This window comes from Panthera pardus, unplaced genomic scaffold (genome assembly GCF_024362965.1).
Source record: "Panthera pardus isolate Hobbes unplaced genomic scaffold, ASM2436296v1 HiC_scaffold_17, whole genome shotgun sequence".
NCBI lineage: Eukaryota > Metazoa > Chordata > Mammalia > Carnivora > Felidae > Panthera > Panthera pardus.
The window spans coordinates 32931928-32953079 of NW_026526732.1; the positions used below are offsets into that span (position 1 = coordinate 32931928).

At 38.3% G+C, this 21152-nt stretch overlaps 1 protein-coding gene across 1 annotated transcript in view; it reads right to left on the minus strand.

Annotated features, from left to right (window-relative positions):
* ENPP1 (ectonucleotide pyrophosphatase/phosphodiesterase 1) overlaps positions 1 to 21152 on the minus strand; it is a 69193-nt gene that overhangs the window by 23700 nt on the left and 24341 nt on the right. The window contains exons 2-11 of the mRNA XM_019420574.2: positions 14538 to 14610; positions 11486 to 11602; positions 10543 to 10668; positions 9598 to 9658; positions 6990 to 7087; positions 4423 to 4502; positions 3400 to 3519; positions 2232 to 2341; positions 1361 to 1426; positions 981 to 1053 (exon numbers count right to left, since the gene is read on the minus strand). Coding sequence (XP_019276119.2) covers positions 981 to 1053; positions 1361 to 1426; positions 2232 to 2341; positions 3400 to 3519; positions 4423 to 4502; positions 6990 to 7087; positions 9598 to 9658; positions 10543 to 10668; positions 11486 to 11602; positions 14538 to 14610 — 924 coding nt within the window. The remainder of the gene's footprint in view (positions 1 to 980; positions 1054 to 1360; positions 1427 to 2231; positions 2342 to 3399; positions 3520 to 4422; positions 4503 to 6989; positions 7088 to 9597; positions 9659 to 10542; positions 10669 to 11485; positions 11603 to 14537; positions 14611 to 21152) is intronic.

A 21152-nucleotide genomic window follows, 5' to 3' on the forward strand; every position in this document is an offset into this window, starting at 1 on the left:
TAACTGTTCAATAAAACCATGGTTATTTGAAATTTTCTATAGTGTTGACAAAATCTCCTATTCTTTAATGCCCAAGCTCTGTTGTAAGCATGATCTCAGAGGTCAGAGCTAGATCTCCTAAGGCGGAGAGATCATAGTAGGCTTCTTGTGTTATTTGACTAATTCTCCTATATTTACATAGAAAATTGAGCACTGGATGTCATATGTAAGAGAGGAATCACTGGGTTCTACTCCTGAAGCCAAGACTATACTGTATGTTAAGTAACTTGAATTAAGAAGAAAAAAACAAAACTTAGGGGTGCCTGGGTGGCTCAGTCAGTTAAGCGTCCGACTTCGGCTCAGGTCATGATCTCACAGTTCGTGAGTTCAAGCCCCACATTGGGCTCTGTGCTGACGGCTCGGAGCGTGGAGCCTGCTTCGGATTCAGGGTCTCCCTCTCTCTGCCCCCCTCCCCTGTTCATACTCTGCCTCTCTCTCTCAAAAATAAAATAAAATAAAATAAACAAACATCAAAACAAGAACTAAAAAAAAAAAAGAAAAAAAAGAAACCAGTCTATGGACAGGCCAGAACCCTGGCTATCTGAACCTTTGCTATCCACACTCTTGTTTCTCAAACACAGAATAAAATAAGTCAAGATTGAAAAAGAAAGAAAAAAGAAAATTGGAGTCCTACCCATTTACAAAACTTCTAAAGACCCTTAGTTTTTAAGCCAATGTAGGGATAAATGTAGTGGATAAAAGCTTTGGAAATGAGAATATGGGATTTAATTTATCATCAGTTCAACTGAGCACTGTGGAAAATATAGACCAGACTACTGTTATTTTTACTAGAGTGCATCCTTTGGTTTAATAAAATTGTGCTTACTACTCTTCCCAGAATCATGGAATCTTGCTAGAATGGTCTAGAAACCTGCTTCAAAGCAGGTTTAGTTACATGACACCAGGTTTCATGAAGTGATCACTGATAAAAAGGTACTTACCTCACTGCTGACTGGTCCATACGAATGACCTGAAGAATCTGGTTCTTCTAAATACAGAGTGTAAAAGTGTGGTCTAAATCAAACAGCATCAAAATGTAATATTTTATAAACACATTGTAAAACAGAATGGAAAGTATAACTTCACAATTGATAGTGATTAAAAAGTCTACAACACTGGGGTAACATTTCTAATCTTTCTGAGAAATAATTTGCAGATTTGGAGTTCTTCAAAATGGTAGCCATAAGAGCTCCCTAAAGAGTTTATTTGGATATAAAATGCCAGAGCCAACTGCAAAGTTTTCTTGCTGCTTATTTTTAAATATTCTGTGATATCTATAAAACAAAGGAGTAGTTACCATACAAATTAGTCATCTACATACCTTTCATCTTTAGGAAGCTGCAACCACTTAAGAACAGCTAAAATCCTTTCTTCAAATGGTACTGAACTAAAATTAAGGATAAACAAAATGAAATAGTCTGTGACATTGTTTGAGTTTAAAATATCAGTGTGTTTCTTATTGAAAAGCACACTGAAAGACTAAAGCAATTGCATGCATTAATTGTGTTTGAAACAATGTATAAGTTTTATTTGAAAACTCCAACTTGTTTTCCCAATAAAGGACCAAAAGTTAAGGTTCACATTGGGGAAGCTTCGATCTGGGGAAGAGAATGAAGGCAAGTGTTTAATTTGCTGACATTTTTGTTATGTAACTAATATTTATTAAGCATTTATTGCCAATTACAGTTCTAAATGGTGTCCCCATAAGCATCCCAATGAAAGCTGCACCTAGGTTTAAAAATGTGCTTCTGACATCTACTTGATGATATTATGCCTGTATCTGAGAATAGCAATTGCTACCACATGAATAACCCATGTGACCACCATACATTTCACAAAAGGTACCTGATGGAGAACTCACTTGCTCGTGACTCTTAAAAAGTTGGAGTCAGTCACTATGACTTCATTTTTTATTCCTGCCCAAAGATCTGAATGCAAACTGTAACATGTAACCAGCACTTTCTAGAAAACCTTCAGAAAAAACTTTGTCTAGTTTCACTGTCCATCCATCCCTTCAAAACTCACCTACCCTCCACCTAAAAGCTATCTGAGATGGAGTTCTTATTCTGACCATTCTCATTTTTCAGCTAACGTTCTATGCAAATGCTATCACTTAGGACTTGATAAAAAGGAGAAGCTGAGATTAAAAAATAAATAAATGAGCAATTCTGAAAAAGTGCATCTATACCTACCTATTATACATTTTATAGATGTCTGGGAAAATTCCATTAATTTCCACGTCTGATCCTGGCCAGAAAAATGTACCGCTTTTCAGGCCTTGATATTTAGCAGTGATCCAAATCTGGGGAAGAGAATGAAGGCAAGTCAGAAAATTACACAACTGTTCACTTCTTAGCAAAGTATACACTCATGTAACATCAGTGTGTTTCTCTCAAGTGCTAGACTATGTTTGAGGTTAATGAGCTCCAGCAGCGAGACTATAAAATAATCACTTAATATGACTCTGAACAGCAGCAAAATGAAATAATTAGAACTTAAATTAACCTAAAAAATATAGACAGTCCGTTTTCAGAAATCTCTGCAACTTTCAGAGCCACACCCCTACTTAATGGAAAGAAGAAAAAAGAAGAAAAAAACCCCAAATATACATGTGCTTAATGTGCTGACATTTTTGTTATGTAACTAACATTTATTAAGCACTTATTGCCAATTTCAGTTCTAAATAGTATCCCCCTAAGCATCCCAATTATTAATTTAGATAATCCTCACAATAACCCCGTAAGGTAGTTAACAGTATTATCTACAGTATAAACATGAGAAAATGGAGGCAGAGAAAGAATAATTTGCCCAAAGTCACATAACTTTAAGTGTCAGCACTAAAATTTGAATATATACCCTGTAAATTACACATCATGCTCTTTTTCCTTCTAAGAGGAATATCAAGACTATCTAAAAAGACCCCATGGGATTTTTGTGGAAATTTCTGAAAAATACAAAGAAACACATCTAAATCATGGCCAGAAAGAATCTTCCGGTGTTAGCCAATGCAAATGAAGTCAAAGTTTACCTCCTTCAGAAACCATTAGTTTTGTGTGGATCAAAAGATTGTCCCGACGACTTCTATACACTCCTAGTGTATAGAAGGTGGAATGAAGCAGAAAAGAAAAATGGTTCAGAATTACCCAAACCCAGTTATGAAATAAACTACTCTCATTACGCAATGATACAAGCTGTGTTCAGGATGATCAGCATCTGTCTCCATTTACAAAAGGATGGCCACGACACAATAAATGAAGTAGGTTATTAAAAGCTCCAGAGAATCTGGTAGTTTACTCTGATTGAAATAGAAGAGAATTAAAAAAAAAAAATCTTAGTAGCCAAAACAAACAAACAACTCACTGGTTCTCCTTTGTACCACTCAGGATTAAATTTCTCTTTACTTTTAAGTGCAAAGTAAGCATTCATCTTGGGATCATACATTTTATTGTCAATTATGCCATGGGATTCTGGATAAAGTCCCTAAAAAATATAAAAACAGGTTTTATGCAAGTTGTGAGGTATTTTTTGTTTTAATGTTAAATAAAATCACAAAACAAAATCATCAAAGAGAAACATGTAACTGAAGCTACAGGGAACTTGGCAGAGTTAAGGAGGGAAGAACAAAACTTTGGGATTTTTAAAATACAACCAACCACTCAAGGTTTTATATAGTATTTGTACTTTATTTAACAGGAGAAAGTAAGTAGGAATGCTATGGATAAGGGCCTATATTAATAGGCAGCTTCCTCAATTTCTAAAAAAGTGCCCTATTTTCCCATTGCATTGCTGAGTAAGGAATTTCTGTAGAACAAACTATGTTTTGGTTCAGTCTGAGAAGAGCTTGCATTAATACAAGCTAAAGAATTCATTTTCTGGCCTGAACCCTAACACCTAATGAATTTGACTTTTCTCTTGGACTCCAATTAAATTGGCAAACTTTGAAACAAAAACAGGGCTGTAATCCTATCTAGAGTCAGGCAAAGTGGCTTGCTTAAACTCATACATCAAGATGACTGGAACAGGTTGAGAATCCATGAGTGTAGGACAGATTTGTACCAACAAAGCAAGCTACAAAGCCATAAGAAGAAACAAGACACAAAAATTGGAGAATCTTAAAGCTGAAAGGAAACCAAGAACTCAGTTCTTAGAGTCTTCAGTCACCTCTTTTCAAGATGGAAAAATTGAGACCAGAATGAAAGGGATCCTCCCCAAACTACACCTAGTTGGTGGCAGAGGCAAAGACCAAAACCTAGGTTTCCTTGCTTAACTACATTTTGGAAAAAAGTTATTCTTTTCTAATCTGATGTCTAATTATTCCCTCAAAAAATGTAACATTTACATCTCACTTCTGTGAACATATAAAAGTTGAAATGAGGAGCTTACGGTGACAATGCTGTAGTGATTGGGAAAAGTTTTTGTTGGATATACTGGTCTCATGTTTCTGGTATATGTTCCACAGTTTTCTATAAGGGAAAAAAAAAATCAAAGATTGTTGTTAAATGCAATCAATAATCTGTTTAATTCATCTAGCTTTGGTACGAAGTAAGTCTAAATAGTATTAAAAAAAACTAACCCAGGAGGGATTTATAACCATATGAAAATTTAGGGTTAATTATAAAGCAACACTGCAGATTCAAATTCAGTGTTCAAGTTAGTTTTCCTCAGATAAATATTAAAGGAAATAATTAAGTCTATGAAATAATTATCCCATACTTATCAAAAACATTAAGTTCTGGGTAGACCATTTGTACTAATGATGCCTACTAGATCTTTGTCTGATATTATTTGGTGGTCACATACCTAAATTACAAGAGATAATTTAAAAAAAGCAAACTGCCTCCTATGATTTCACTCATACGTGGAATTTGAGAAACTCAACAGATGCCCACAGGGGAAGAGAAGGAAAAATAAAATAAAAACAGAGAGGGAGGCAAACCATAAGAAACTCTTAAATGCAGAGAACAAACTGAGGGTTGTTGGAGGGGTGTTGGGTGAAAGGATGGGCTAAATGGGTGATGGATATGAAGGGAGGGCACTTGTTGGCATGAGCACTGGGCATCATATGTAAGTGATGAATCACTGATTAAAAAATAAAGGAGAGAAAAAACAAACTGCACGAGTAGCAAAATCTGCAAAATTAAAACAATGGTGAAGCAGTAGCTGGGGTGGCAGTGTCTCAGTCTGAAAATCCAGAATCAGCTCACTCTGGACATACTCAACACTGCTCTAAAGACAAAAAGGCATCTTCTGGCTTCAAGTTAGAGAAAGGCACAGAAGTCAGACTGTTCCAGATTTAGCCCTGGTGTCACGCTCCTTTTCTCCCGCCTCTACTATTAAAAAAAAAAAAAAAATACATACACCTAATGATTCTAGCATCTCAATAAGTCATTGCCAAAAAATGTCCCTCAGGTTGGCATGTGTCTATCTCAATGCCTTCCAAACAGTCCAGAATTACAGAGTATGTTCCTCAATTATCCAAAGCTGGGGCTTAGGCAAATGGTGTACTGATTTCTTTTAAACGTCACATACAGGTAGCTACAGCTATTTAATTCTGAACTCAGGATGCAATGTTTGGTGCCATTGAAACAAACTTTCCTTTTAATGGCAACAAAGGGCCGGACCGGATTCAAGCTTCAAAGCCCATCATGGGCCTAACAGGTCAGAATAAAGCCTTCCCTGCTCTTGCATGCTTTTTGCTGACGACTTTTTTTTTCCATGTCAAACAATTATTTACAAAAACGATTTTCTTCTAGGTAGAAATTAAAAACTGAAATTTTGGGCACCTGGGTGGCTCAGTCAGTTAAGCATCCCAGTTTGGCTCAGGTCATGATCTCGCAGTCCATGAGTTCGAGCCCCGCATCAGGCTCTGTGCTGACAGCTCAGAGCCTGGAGCCTGCTTCAGATTCTGTATCTCCCTCTCTCTCTGCCCCTCCCCTGCTCACACTCTCCTTTCTCTCCCTCTCTCTCTCTCTCTCTCTCTCTCAAAATAAATAAACATTTAGAAAAACTGAAATTTTAAAAAGATACTCCCAAATTATTTTGGTTTGTCATAAAAGAAGTATAATAAATGTGCACATGTATTTACTGAGAGTGATTTTAATGTTTAAACTAATCTCATACACTCAAGCCTAATAAATAATATTTTACAATTCAGAACTCCAACATAGTTGTATTTACTTCCATTTCAGTTTAGCGTTCCACTGGAACTACTTAATTATTGATCACTGATAATGAGCAAAGTTCTCTAATTTTTATACCCATAAACTATTTTTTTTCCTTTTTCAGTAACGATGATACAAGTAATACCCATATAACTGGGGGTTAATGTGGTTTAAAACCCTGGCATTAATATTAAGAAAAGACTATTCTACTATTGCATCAATAATTGCAAACTATTCTACTATTGCATCAATTGTAATCAATTCTGATTACAGAATAATCATCCAATTAAGGCCTTGAGTGAAGCAAAGAAATTGGAAGGATGCTACATGGTACTATAGGATAACTAGCAAATACTCAATGTCTACACTACTAGAAGCATATCAGAAATACCTTCAGTTTTTGAAATTCTATTTTAAGATGTAATAATTATTAAATGATTTTTCCACAAAAGGAATCCAAAATTCTAAAAATACATACAGATTTATATGCGTGTGTATATATTTATATATAACCGTATATATACACATGTTGTATGTGCTTGTGTGTGTGTGTGTGTGTGTGTGTGTGTGTGTGTGTGTATAACTGTACTATCTTAGAAGTATTTAAAAGGCAGCTTCAAAGTAATTACAATATTGAAGACTAGTTCCTTATCATCAGGTTCAACTACTTTGCCATAGAGAGGTTTGCTAAAACACATTTTGCCAGTATTTTTCCAAAAAAAAGACTGCCTCTCTAGTCTATCTCACTGAAACTGTGACACCTCAACAGTGAACTCCGAAGTTACTTACTTAGTCTGCTAATAACAGGAAGAAGGCCACCCCAAGTGTGTAAATATTCTGCCCTGAAGCCATCCAAAGAAAATAAGAGGGTAGGAGGCGCTTCAAACCTGGGTAATGAGAAAGAAGAAAAACAATGTTTAAAGAAGCAGAAGGAGGATACACATCCAATGAAGATTTTTCCCTGGCACACGGAAAAATGAAAAATGAAAATTTTTCACTGAGGTCAGTATGTAATCTAAAGTAAATTAACAAGTTCAACAAGCATTCTTATAAAGGAGATATTACATTTATATTCATATATATGCTTTTATATTTCACTATATATATATGTCATACACACACACACACACGCACACACATATATATATATACATATGTATATATATATCATCTACTAGTATTTTCAAGCATTTACACCATTTTGAGCCACCATATGGAGAACATCATTCATGGTTCCTGCTATTCCAAAAGCTGGACCAAATGCTACTAAAATGTAATAATATTTTCCCAATCTCCAGGAGAATAAATGTTAGTAACAGCATTTTCTAAATTATGTTTTTATTTCCATTAAGATTTTTCCTGAACAACCACTTTTTGATATTGTCTACATGAATCTAATAGATGGTACCCCATATCACAAAAATTATACATAATATTTGTGTTTTTTAAAATTTTTTTCTAACGTTTATTCCTTTTTTTTTTGAGACAGAGAGAGACAGAGCATGAACAGGGGAGGGTCAGAGAGAGAGGGAGACACAGAATCTGAAACAGGCTTCAGGCTCTGAGCTGTCGGCACAGAGCCCGATGCGGGGCTCAAACTCACAGACAGCGAGATCACGACCTGAGCCGAAGTCGGACGCTCAACCGACTGAGCCACCCAGGCGCCCCCATAACATTTGGTTTTTAAGTTTACTGTATTTGAAAGATGTTACTATTTAGTTGAGAAGTTTGAGATATATTTACTACATTTAAATAAATAAACAACAAATGATCCAAAGCTAGAAATGAACAAGGAGGGCACGTGCGTGTGCATGCATGTGCGCGCGCGCACACACACACACACACACACACACACACACACACACACACGATGTATGTGGTGCACAAATCCAAAGGAGGAAAAAAAAAAAAAACAACAAACACGTACAATGATGTGCTCAGTCAAAGTGAATAACTATGGAAAACTGTTACATGGCCAAACCAAAATGGGCATGGTTCAGAAATTTTGAACTTCTAATGATAATTGGGAGACTGTAGGGAGTTGAACACTGCAGGATAACTGTAAAAAAACTTTCCACTTAAAGCTTACTCAGTAATTTAAAATTTGAGAGCAAATGCTAAACTCTTCTTGCCTTTTTCAATTCTACCTCCTCCTCAGCTTACTCTCACATGCAAACACAAAAGGAAGAAGAAAAGAATATATATATCGGTATGTGATTTCCACTAACTAGTATTTGCATCATAGCTCAGTTGGAAGATTCCAGAACCAATGCCTAGGGTCTCAGTGATCCATCACTGTAGAAAATTATTTGTATTCAATCAACATAAAACATAAACAGTTTATTGTGCCATCAGGTAAATACACTGGTTTAACTTCCAGTAGAATAACACATGTTCTAACTTATGATCTTATTGTAAAGAAAGGAAGAGTTACAGATCCACTACAAGGATCAACATTACAACTGAAAAGTAATGATCAATACGTAGAAGGAAAAGAAAGATTCAAAATTCACTAAGTCTAAATTTTCCAAGATATCTTGAACTTAAAAGACAGCTCAAGGCACAGGAGCGTACCCTTTGAAAAAAGTCTCTTCTGTTGGAATATTTTGGTTTGGGTTTAGTTTTTGCTGCTGCTATTACTGTTGCTTTAAACAAAAAAAAAAAAAAGTACTCTTTCATCCAAAAGAAAAAAAAAAAAACGCCCATCTTATAAAGCAAAACTAAATTATATACACAAACAAAATAAGCTAAAGTACAGCTTTAAAATGTTTAACAGTTTGGAAAAAAACTCATTACTTTAAAAAGGTAAAAATATGTTTCTGAAGATGAATAAGCCAAATTATATGAAATAGTAGATCTCAAGTGGAGCAAAGAAAATTTACGTTACATCTTCACAAAATCTCCCCCTTTGAATTCCACACAAGATTTTTTGATGGCCTAGTATCCATAAGGTACTGGGCAAAATACTTTAAGGACAAAAAGAACAAAGATGAATTATAAAACTTACACAACATTCGCTCACAGACACGTTGCTTATCTCCCGAATTTATAAGCGAACCAAAATACAAAAAATAAAAAGGAAGCTGTAAAGTAACTGGCTACAGGTTTCATTCTCAAAACTAAGTAAAGGGCCTTTCTTCCTAAGGAGAAAGACAACACACTTCCAGCGACCCTCATGAATACTAAAGACTAAATAGTCGTGACCTCTCTTTTTTCCATTAGCTTCCAGAGTGGGGATCATTCCATAATCAACCGTATGCCACAAGTGCCCACCACAGGGCCTGACTAAAAATAACATTTAATGAACCAATGACTAATTATTACTTCTATCTTTTCAATTTAGAAAGAGAAAAAAAATAGTACCTTAACAAAACAGTATCTCAGAATATCATCTTACCCTGCTGGACACTTTGGCTCATTAATGTTCTCACATGTTTCTTCTACCCAACTCTTCTCTCCTAAAATATTTTCAAGAAATAAAACAAAGTGAACATACTGAATAGTGACAATAACTGTGATGCTGTGAGACATCTTAAGACAGATTCCAAAAACAAACCATGTTAACACATATATACGTAATATGGGTCATGGTTCTAGGGAAATACAATAAATTCAGTAAGTTATTATGTCTCAAAATAACAGCCAGTTGATATCAGGAAGAAAAACAGTGAATGGAAAACTAAATGCAAGACTCAAACATGTGACTGTATTTGTGAGAACTTAAAGGCATCTTTTCCATTTTCAAGTTGTTCATATTTTCAGCCAACATTTACAACCCTCCTTTATCCACTAACATCTTCTAGTATTAAATCCTTGATGTCTTAGTTCCTCTTATCAGTTTCAAAGAACCCTGTAACTGGATGAAACCTCACAACAGCATCGGTTTACATAATACCCCATATAACCTCGGGCAGTAATTTCACATCTACTCTTTCAACACATGGCATACATTGCCCTCATTTACATTACGAGGGAACCTGGAACGTAAAGACAGCCAGGACTACAAAAAATGATCTTTCCACAAAGCAGCATTAAAAATGTAGCTAATATCAAAATAACAATGAAGGGGTGGCAGCAGGAGAGTGAACTACTATAGACAGAACAAGATTTGCCATGTGTAGATAAAAGTGATTCTTAAAAGACTGATGAGTACAAGATTCATTACATACTTTCTTTATTTGAATTTTACTCTAATAAGATGTTTTTTAAGTATTTTTTCAGCTAAGACAGTTGGTCAACAAATATGACTCCTAATGTAAAAAATGACACCTGTGCAAAACCCAGCTAACACCTAGAAGGATGTCAGGCTGCTGCAGAGCCCAATGGTGCATGGGAACCTGACCTCGGCACACAGAGCTATAGTTGACACAGCAGTCACCCTTGTCCCTGCAGTCATCCGAACAGGAGCAAAGGCTTCTGGGCAATCTTTTCTCACCACACCTGAACTTGCTGCAAGTCCATATATGTTCTAGAAACAAATAACAACAAAAGACGTGTTATGGTCCCAATTTAACACATCCGAAGTAGACACAGAACTGTTCTCTTCTGGAGCACGATCCAGGAGGGACAATGAACTATTTCATAACTCAGTTACTCACAGAATCTGCCACCACAGTGGTCGACCTGAACTAACAAACAGAAAGCATACAAGCAACAGCTGTTATTGTTTCACTAAAGAAAACAGAATTTCATCATTTGAAAACATGGGCAAACATGGTTATTATACAATTCATATACAGATCTTGGCTTTCTCCACCAGCCATTTTCAGGGTTCTCAACATTTAATCTGAAACTGGCTTACTCCCATTTAAATAGGAAATATGTCCTATGTAGACAAATCCGAATGTAACAGAAAATATACACATTCTGACGGTTTTATTTCAAAGTGTTAGGCAGGTTTCTAAGTACACCTGGAACAAATGTGACATTCTGTGTCAGCTACACTTCAGTAAAAAGAAGTGGATGTCTAAGAACTCTTGCTTTAGTGAGCCCACACTGAAAATACTCATATGTTTCAAGAAGACTTTTTGCAGTGTAAGTGCAAGTTCAATTACGCAGGCTTTTGGCATACATTAAAAACAAGCACAGTTTTGCTATCCATAAAGTGTTTAACAAAGGCAAAATACGTGAAATTTCTTCTCTAAGGAAATACAAAGGCCAATTTTTTAAAAAAGCCTCAAGTGAGTTCAATAAATCACATTTCTAAAAAATGCAGAACTTTTTTTTTTTTTGATCTTTGACTAGTGCCCATGACATCATCTTTTCCCCTGCGTATTTTTATTTACCTGGTTCTATACACGTCTCCTGGTAATCCAGACAGCAGTTTCCAAGGTCAACACAAGCAACATCACAGCGGCAGTTTCCAAATGTTCTCTCAAAACAGCGACCTTTGCAACTTTTAACTGAAAATATTGAATAATGAGTTAGAAGTTTCTAATCACAGAATCAAGAAGCAAACATCAACTAGTATACATAAGCTAGATTCAAATCCTACTTTAGAAAATACAGATGGGGTAATGAAGTTATCCAAGAATCTTTTCACAAAATACACATAGAAAGTGGCACAAAAAGAAAACTCTATCTCTTGTCATAGGGGGGGAAAAAAGAAGTTTTAAAATTTATTACGAACCTTACCGGGTCTGATAAGACTTCAATACTTATGGCATGGTAAAGAAAAGTCAGAATAAGGACTTGTTCTTTTTATTTTTTTTTTAAGTTTATTTATTTATTTTGAGAGACAGAGAGAGCGAGAGAGTGAGCAGAGGAGGGGCAGAGAGAGGGAGAGAGAGAATCCCAAGCAGGCTCCACATTGTCAGCACAGAGTTTAATGCAGGGCTCGAACTCAGGAATCATGAGATCATGACCTGAGCAGAAATCGAGTCAGACGCTTAACAGACTGAGCCACCCAGGCACCCCTCTGAATAAGGACTTGTTCTGAAAGTTTTATGCTTATATAACATTCTCTAAAATTTCAAACTGTGAGAAAAGACTTTAAAAGTGATTATCTGAATATTTCAGGAGGAGAAAGAATATCTGACCCACCGTACTCTCACTCTTGGTGTATCAAAGAAGTAATGTGCTTATGCAGGACATTCTGCAGGACTGTCCCTCCCACCATCACCTAAAGTACGCATTTCACCTTCAGATCCAATTGGGTTCCTACACTCCCCAGTCAAGGTCCAATTTCCTTTGTTTAAGCTTTTGTAAAACATTGTCCTTCCCCTCAGTCACTAATTCCATTTGAACTAGAGTATTTGGTTAATATCCCAGTCTCACACTGAACTACCAACTTCCATTCATTCATTCATTCATTCATTCATTCATTCATTTAGAGAGAGAGAGAGTGCAAGTAGGGTTAGGGCAGAGAGACAGAGAGAGAGAGAGAGAGAGAGAGAGAGAGAGAGAATCCCAAGCAGGCTCAGCACTGTCAGCACAGAGCCAGATGTGGGGCTCAAACCCACAAACTGTGAGATCATGACCTAAACTGAAATCAAGAGTCAGACGCTTAACCAACTGAGCCATTCAGGCATCCCTGGACTACCAACTTCTTGAGAGCAAAGTCCACACCTGCATTGTACCCAGCACACCGCATCCCTAGCGCCCAGCAAGATGCTTGACTATAGCTGATATCAGTAAGTTTTTGTTAAATGGATAAATGGCAGATATGGAAGGAAAACTTTTAATTAAATACAATAATTTTATGTTGTGTTTACTATATACCTGGAAAAAGCTAGGTTCTCATCAGATTACTAAAACATCAGGATGGTAAGGAAAAAAAAAAACCCACTTGTAAAATAATGAAAGTCCAACAGAAAAAAAAAAGAATAATCCTAGCTCCTGACTTTAGGGATCTCCTAACCCAAGAAGACACTGCCGTAGAATTTAACCCTCATGACACTGGGAAAATTGGCAATTTTAAAGATATGAAATGACAACAGTGATTTCTAAGGTCAGGAATACTAACGTTCCTGACCTGGGCAGGGCCAGGGAGAGCTGTTAGAATAATAGCTACTACTTGAGGCTCATTATTAAGCACCTAGTAGTTTGTAAAATACTGCGCATACTATGTTAGGTTTAGATTAAAATTACTTTTTTTAAACCTTCAGTTTTATTTTTATGTGTTAAACTAAACTCAAAGTTTAAACTCAAACTAAACTACTTCATGCCTATGCCTAGATGAACATTAAAGTCTGTAGCTATTTCATCTTGTTAAACTTAAGACAGTTTTGCTGTGGATAGATGGCTGCCCAAACACATGAAATTACTACATTTAATTCATTTAAGCAATAAGTGAAAACTTAAAAATCAGTACACTTGTTTAAATGACCAATATTATAATCACAGAAGAGTTGAACAGGAAAATAATTTTTCAATTTTCAAAACTGAATTCCCAGGGCGCCTGGGTGGCTCAGTTGGTTGAGCATTTCAACTTCAGCTCAGGTCATGATCTCACACTCCGTGAGTTCGAGCCTCGCACCAGGCTCTGTGCTGACAGCTCAGAGCCTGGAGCCCACTTCAGATTCTGTGTCTCCCCCTCTCTCTGCTCCTCCCCTGCTCATGCTTTGTCTCTCTCTGGCTCAAAAAGAAATAAAAACATTAAAAAAAATTTTAAAACTGAATTCCCTAAGAAGACCATCAGTGATTTCACATGGGGGAGAAACCTACCTCAGAGCCAAAATAATGACTACTGCAATGTACTATGATTCAGAGTTTTGTTAGTTACAGTAATCTCATCAATGCTGGATAGATTTCTGCACTCAATATAAAGAAAAAAAATATGTAGAAGCTTAAAATTGTCATTTCACTATAGCTTTGAAACCACAAATGCTCGTAATTTTAAAAGCCGTTAGGGCACATAACGATAAATTTCTGATTGCCCAGCGATGCTAACTGGTTACCAAGTAATCTTTCCAGGCTGCTTCAGCAACTAACTCCTTGGGAAAAAAAAAAAAAAAAGAGTGTCCTCAGAGTTCCTGGAGAGAGTCCAGGGAGAAGGGCTCCAGGGCGCAGCACCAAAACATTTAGGCCATATTGGCTTGTATGTTTCACTGCTCTTAATTTATTTTTTGTTGTTTTGGGGGTTTGTTCTTTGGTTGATTTTTTGGTGATAGCCCCTCTTCATTGTTATAGGATGAAGTTTTACAACTAAATAAAACATTACATGGCTAAAATAATAAAAGAGTTTTAAGAAGACTCAAACCATTATCACATCTGCAATAACTATGGAGTACCCACAGATTAGGACAGGACACTTTTCTCAGTCACATTCTGAAGAGGACTAAGTAGCAACACACACCCATGTGTGCACACACACACCCTAAATACTGCAGCAATTACCTTCTTTGGCACAGCTTGGTTTCAGCCCAAATATACAACCAAGGATTGTTGTTAATACACAGACTGACAATACCTGCAGGGAGAAAAAAGAAAATTATATAGTTTCAAAACCCTTCTATTTCTTCAAATGTTTCTCAGCGTGCTGGGGCCGCTCTGTCTCCTGCTGTGGGTACAGGTCACGTGGATATGCATGCTTCGTGAAAATTCAAACCCCATGCCTACGCTTTGTGCACTTTTCTGCATGTATGTTATACTTCAAGAAAAAGTTTGCTTACATGTCAGCAAACAAATCTGTGCCATCCAGGACGAATGTTTCCAGAATTTCCCAGTTAATGCAAATGAATCTAGTCAGAGAACTTGAAATAATTAAGGGATGGAGTGGGGAAAATCAATTTACAGATTCAATTTCCTACTTGCTAATCCATAAAACGCAATATGAGAATATTAGCTGCCTCTTTGAACAGGTTAACTACACAAACCTGAACAATATTCTCGTATGCCCCATGGCAGCCTATGGGAACGGGCACTGGACGGGGTTAGGCAACTGCACTGTGGCCCCAAATGTTACCACAAACTGGTTGTGTGATTTGGGGAAGATCACTTAAGTGTTCCAGACATCAAATTATTCACCTATAAAATTAAAGGGTGAGACTATATGGATCTCTAAAAATCTTTCCAGCTCTAACATTTTGCCACTTTCTCAATTCCCCACTCTTGTGGCCTTTGATTTTAAAATAAGTACATACACCAGACAGAATTTTTGTTTGAGAATTAGAAAAAAAGGGGGGGGGAATACGTAGATTCTAGAACAACCCTTAATTTTTTTAGTGGGATGGAGTTTCCTTGACAGCTCTCTGGAATCTCACTTTGCAGTAAAATCCAACAAAATACGCATTCAGTACCAACTATGTGTAATGACTATGTTATGCACAGGAAAGACATACCTCAGGGAGCTGCTATTTGTGTGGGCAAGGGTAAAAATAACAGCATAAATGGCTCATATTTGGCAGGCTCTAGGAGGCACCTGCAGTTACATAGTTGTTTAAAGAAGGAGAAAGTTTGGGGTGGTTGGGGAGAGAGAGATCAGAGAAGGCTCCACAAGAGAAATGGGTGAATGGGGCAGGGTGGATGTTGGGTGCGGGCTTTTAGGAACTCACTCCCTCAAATAAAACATATCAAGTACTGACCATATATACCAGTCCCCAGGTTTAGGTACTGAATACTCAGTAACAAAACAGACATGACCTTTGTCCTCAAGGTGCCTAATGTCAAGTGACTGTAAAAACTAAAGAGAAAGTAAACCGTAAGTAAATTGAATCAGGAGGTCTAACTTATTGCAGAAGAAAATGGGGTAAGGGAAGGGAAAGCAAGAGTGCAGCGGGTCTCAAACACAACTGGGTCTAGGTGAAACCTTTTTTTAAGGAAATAAAAAAACCTAAGCGTACACACGTCCATTCAAATAGAGAGTCATCAGAGGAAAAGCTCGAACAAATATGTAAATAATGAAAAATGGAACAAAGTACCAGAACACTAAGGGATTCTCCTAAACCTTTTGAGGTGTAAACTAACACAAACATATGAAAGGTAATTTAAAAAAAAATTAATGCTTATTTATTTTGAGAGAGAGCAAGAGTGCAAGTGGGGGCGGGGGCAGAGAGAGAGAGAGAGAGAGAGAGAGAGAATCCCAAGCAGGCCCTGCACTGTCAGCACAGAGCTGGACATGGGGCTCAAACTCAGGAATCGTGAGATCATGATCTGAGCCGATATCAAGAGTCAGAGGCTTAACCAACTGAACCACCCAGGAGCTCCATGAGAGGTAATTTTTACGTTTCTATCAAAAACATTAAGAACTCTTATGGTCAATTATAAACATACAAGGAAATGAAAAAATTGTACATCTCATCTGTATTTCCTACACTGTAATTTAAAACATGGAGGGTTAAAGTTCTCTTAGTAATAAACTTATCAAGAATAGTCTGAACAGTGCTTTCTCTTCTTCTCGTCACATAACTTGCAATCCATAGTGAGAAACTTTTCTGTGCCTTAACAAACTGCCACATTCCTTTGCAAGCTTAGATCAGTTCCCCACGTTGTAACCTTTGCACTTTTAATATCGTCACGAATCTGCAGGAGTTCGATTAATATGAATTCTTGTGCCAGTGTCATTTCCTCTGGGACATCTGCATCCTTTTCATCACAACCACACTCCTCACCAGGGGGATAACCTCGCCATCCCCGAGTTCCTCTGGCAGCAGAGCTGGAGGCCGCTGAACAGAGGCAGTGTGAACATTCCCGCAGTTTGCTTTTCCTTCCATAACCCCATTTACTTTTGAACTGAATTCACTTCTGGCATTATCACTTTAGTTTGCATCTTTATCGGCCAATTCTCTCTTTCAATTATCCATTTTATAAACTGTCACGTACATTCACCACCAGGAGACACAGAAGCAACCCACCACTTGCCCTGCTGTCTGTGAGCTGCTGAGCAACAGAAGCAGACAGTAACCAATCACTGACAGGCTTTAAAAGGACCCACGTTGGTCACTGACCACCACATACATGTGTTATGTACGCAGTGATCTGTGGACTGAAAAAGCTAGCAGCAAAGGCTGCACTCTACGCAATGCCCCCCAGTTAATAAATCTTGGAACTGAAATTTGAACCATGTTGTTTGGGGACTGGTGTTATTTAATTAAACTGTGGTGACCGAAACTGAGCATGCCAGAGTCCTGCAAACCTGGGCTGCCTGTACTCGTACAAGTGGGCAATACAGCTGTCCAAAGATGCTCATTTCAAAACCGCTTGTATCCACAATGAACAGACACGAAAACAAACAAAAAAACAAGAACTATAACCCACGTTCATCACGTTAAGAAACTGGCTTAAAAAGTCAGTTTCATCAACACAATCTCAGGAGGTCAGCCTCAGAAATAGGCATGTCAGAAGTCAGAGAGGAAGGTAAAGACGACGATAACAACAACAAAACTGAGATAGAGCCAGAAGAAGCCAGAAGCTGAGGAGGCACTCCCTCAATCTCCTTGGGCAAGTAAGAATATCTCCAGAGAGTGAAGAAGTCTACCTGGGGCTCTGTAGTAAGGAGGGGGTGCAGGACATCCTAAGTGAGGATGGCTGCAAATATGTGGTAACAAGGGAGACAGAGTCAACAAAAGCATAAAGACCTTCAAGCTCTGGGAGCCCAGCTGAACCCCAATACGTGGATTATAATGGACCCAAGTGACCTGGAATTCCAGGGCTGGGAATAGGGAGATGGGACAAAAAGATAACATGGCATGGGGGATGGGAAGCAGGGGAAACAGAGCAGAAAAGCTGATAAAAGTCAAAAGGTGGCTGCAAAGGCTGAACAGGGTTGAGACCATGTGCACATGGAGGTTCGAGAACTGGGCGAAGACAGGGGATCCGGTGCATGTGGAAGTGGGAACAAGGGAGGGAGCAAGGAAGGAGGAGGGATGGAAGTTACGAGCCTGAAAGCAATTTCAGAGTCTGAGTGCTCTGAAGTGGGACAGTTTGGAATGGAGGTGAAACCAAAGGGAGAAACCTGAAATCGGCAGAAAATACTCCTTGGAAGCAAGATGGCCCAAAAGTCCAAGTACTTGCACTAGTAATCAGAGTTAAGTTTATACCAACAAATACAAATCACAGTGAGAGAACTTTTTTACATTCAGAAATGTATTGCCTTAAAAGACATACTCCCTCACTGCTGTAAGAAATTCAGTCATGGAGCTGTATTACCCACAACTGTACTGTCCTTCCCAAATATAAAAAAGAACTTGCCAACAGTTCTGTTACAATTAAGTCTCACCTTGATGAAAACTATGGGAAGATTTGGTGGTAAGCAAGCATTTAAATCATAAGCACGCGGGGGTACCCTGGGTGGCTCAGTGGGTCAAGCATCCGACTTTGGCTCAGGTCATGATCTCACGGTTTGAGAGTTCAAGCCCCGCACTGGGCTCTGTGCTGACAGCTCAGGGCCTGGAGCCTGCTTCGGATTCTGTGTCTCCCTCTCTCTCTGCCCTTCCCCCGCTCATGCTCTGTGTCTCTCTCTCAAAATAAATAAATAAACATTGGGAAAAAATGTCTTTTAAATCGTAAGCATGCGTTTAAAACACACCCAGTATATATAGGTCTCTCCTCTCATTAAACTGCAACAGGGGCATGATGATTTTTTTTTTATTATTACCTCTTCATTGCTAAAAAAATGTTACTTAGATTTAACTTTTATTTCTTTTAAAAAATTTTTTTAACGTTTATTTTATTTTTGAGACAGAGAGAGACAGAGCAGGAACAGGGGAGGAGAAGAGAGAGAGGGAGACACAGAATCTGAAACAGGCTCCAGGCTCTGAGCTGTCAGCACAGAGCCCGACGCGGGGCTCGAACTCACGGACCATGAGATCATGACCTGAGCCGAAGTCGGATGCTTAACCGACCAAGCCACCCAGGCACCCCTAGATTTAACTTTTATAAGATAATGCAGAGCATGGAAATGAAACAGAAGTATGACAAGAGGAACAATCAATTCCCATCTATAATCACACCTATAAAAGATGAAACTTACATCACCTACTACTGTGTTACCCAACTCCCACTCAGGATAGTTTTTAGTAGGAAATTTCAGAGCTGTGAAATCTAATTCAATTTTAATTTCTTCTCAAAGTAGATTAAAACAGCAATGTCAACATCCACTATTCATTTTTTACCTCTATAACAATTTAGGTAGTTTTCATATTTTGATACTCTCTTAGAAACTAAAGATGAGACATTTTACCTTAGACCACATAGAGCCACCAGACATACAAGTAAATTGGCAGAATATTTTGCCTCTACTTTAGAAGACTATTGATTTGGGAGTTTCCTGCTTGTTTAGAGTACCTAAATCGTTTGGCCTTTCTTGGACATTTAATGAACCAAAAGAAATAGATATAAAGAAATCACTCAATTTTTTTTTTCTCACAGATTCCCTAAAACGTATTAATACAACATGTATTATTCTTTATTGAGCATTCATTTAAATATGAGTGCCTACTGTACACAGACCCTTTGCTAAAGGCCAGAGAGACAAATGAAAGCAACTCACACCCTGACAGAAAATGAAGCTGGGGGGGGGGGGGGGTGCGGAGGGCATGAAAATAAATGATTACAATGGAGCTGCAGCAGATATATGTAAAAAACTTTTAACATGCTGGAGCGCCTGGGTGGCTCAGTAGATTAAGAGTCTGACTTTGGCTCAGGTTATGACCTCATGGTTCATGAGTTCAAGCCCTGTGTCAGGCTCTATTCTGACAGCTCAGAGTCTGGAGCCTGCTTCAGATTCTAGGTCTCCCTCTCTCTCTACTCCTCCCCCACTCACGCTGTCTGTCTCTCTCAGAAATAAATAAAACATTTTTTAAAAATGTTAACATGCTAATAGCACAGTGGAGAGAAAAAAAGGAAAGAATGGTGATTAAAAGAACTTCACAAAGACAGATCTGGAGACAAAGGGATTTCCCCTTCAGTCAATATACAAATGTTTGAGTGTCTGCAATATGCACTGTACTTAGATTCTGAGGAGGAGGGAGGGGTCCAAAAATAAAACAAAAAAAGAATTTGTGGTGAAATCCCTAATCTCAGAGTTTACCACCCAATCAGGGTGATGACTTTAGAATTTGTTAATGACAAAGACAGGAAATGGTGAGAAGCAGCCTAAGAATTAAATCACGGGGGTAGCGACAATCCGTGCAATGGCACTTTGTGCAAAGGCAGGGAGGTACAGAAAACCACCGCGGTCTGGGAGAAAGAAGGAGAGTGGTAACGACAATAAGCATGGCTTCTACAGTACTACGTGCTAGGCACTTTGCTCAGAGTTTTGCATCAAATCGTTTAATCTTCACATTATGACACAGATTACTGAGATTAACCCGGTTTAAGAAAATGGAGCTGCAGATTGCTGACCAGTGGCAGGGGCAAGATCCGAATTTAGGCAGTCAGGCTGTAGGCAGTGGGGCAATAGGGGGACACGGGAGTGCCTGAAAGAGGGCTGTGCCTTGGGAACAGGCAGCAGGGAGCTGCTGGGGCATTAAAATATGAAACTGACATGACTGGATTTACAAATTCTTTTTTTTTTTTTAAGTTTATCTCTTTTGAGAGAGAGACAGTGAGAGCAAGCGGGGGGAGGGGCAAACAGAGGAGGGGAGAGAGAGAACCCCAATCTGCGCTATCAGCGCGGAGCTCAAGGCAAGGCTCAAACTTACCAACTGTGAGATCATGACCTGAGTAGAAACCAAGAGTCGGACACTTAACCGACTGAGCCACCCAGGTGTCCCTGGATTTACAAATTCTAAAAAGAGTCTTTGGCAACATTATGGAAAGCTCTGGTATGAGTCCAAGAGTGAAATGATTTCAGCGCTTGGTCTTACCTGCCTCTCCTTTCTCAGGAGACGCTCTGTCCTCCTCCGTCTTTCCTCATCCCAACCACTACGGCTCTCACCATGTTCTATGAGATCCATGTCGCTGACCAGACTGTGAGTTCCGGGGGGGGGGGTGATTTACTTATTTCTCTATTTTCCATGTCTAGCATGGTGCCTAGCACATAGCAGACATTCGACAAATAACTGTTGAGCT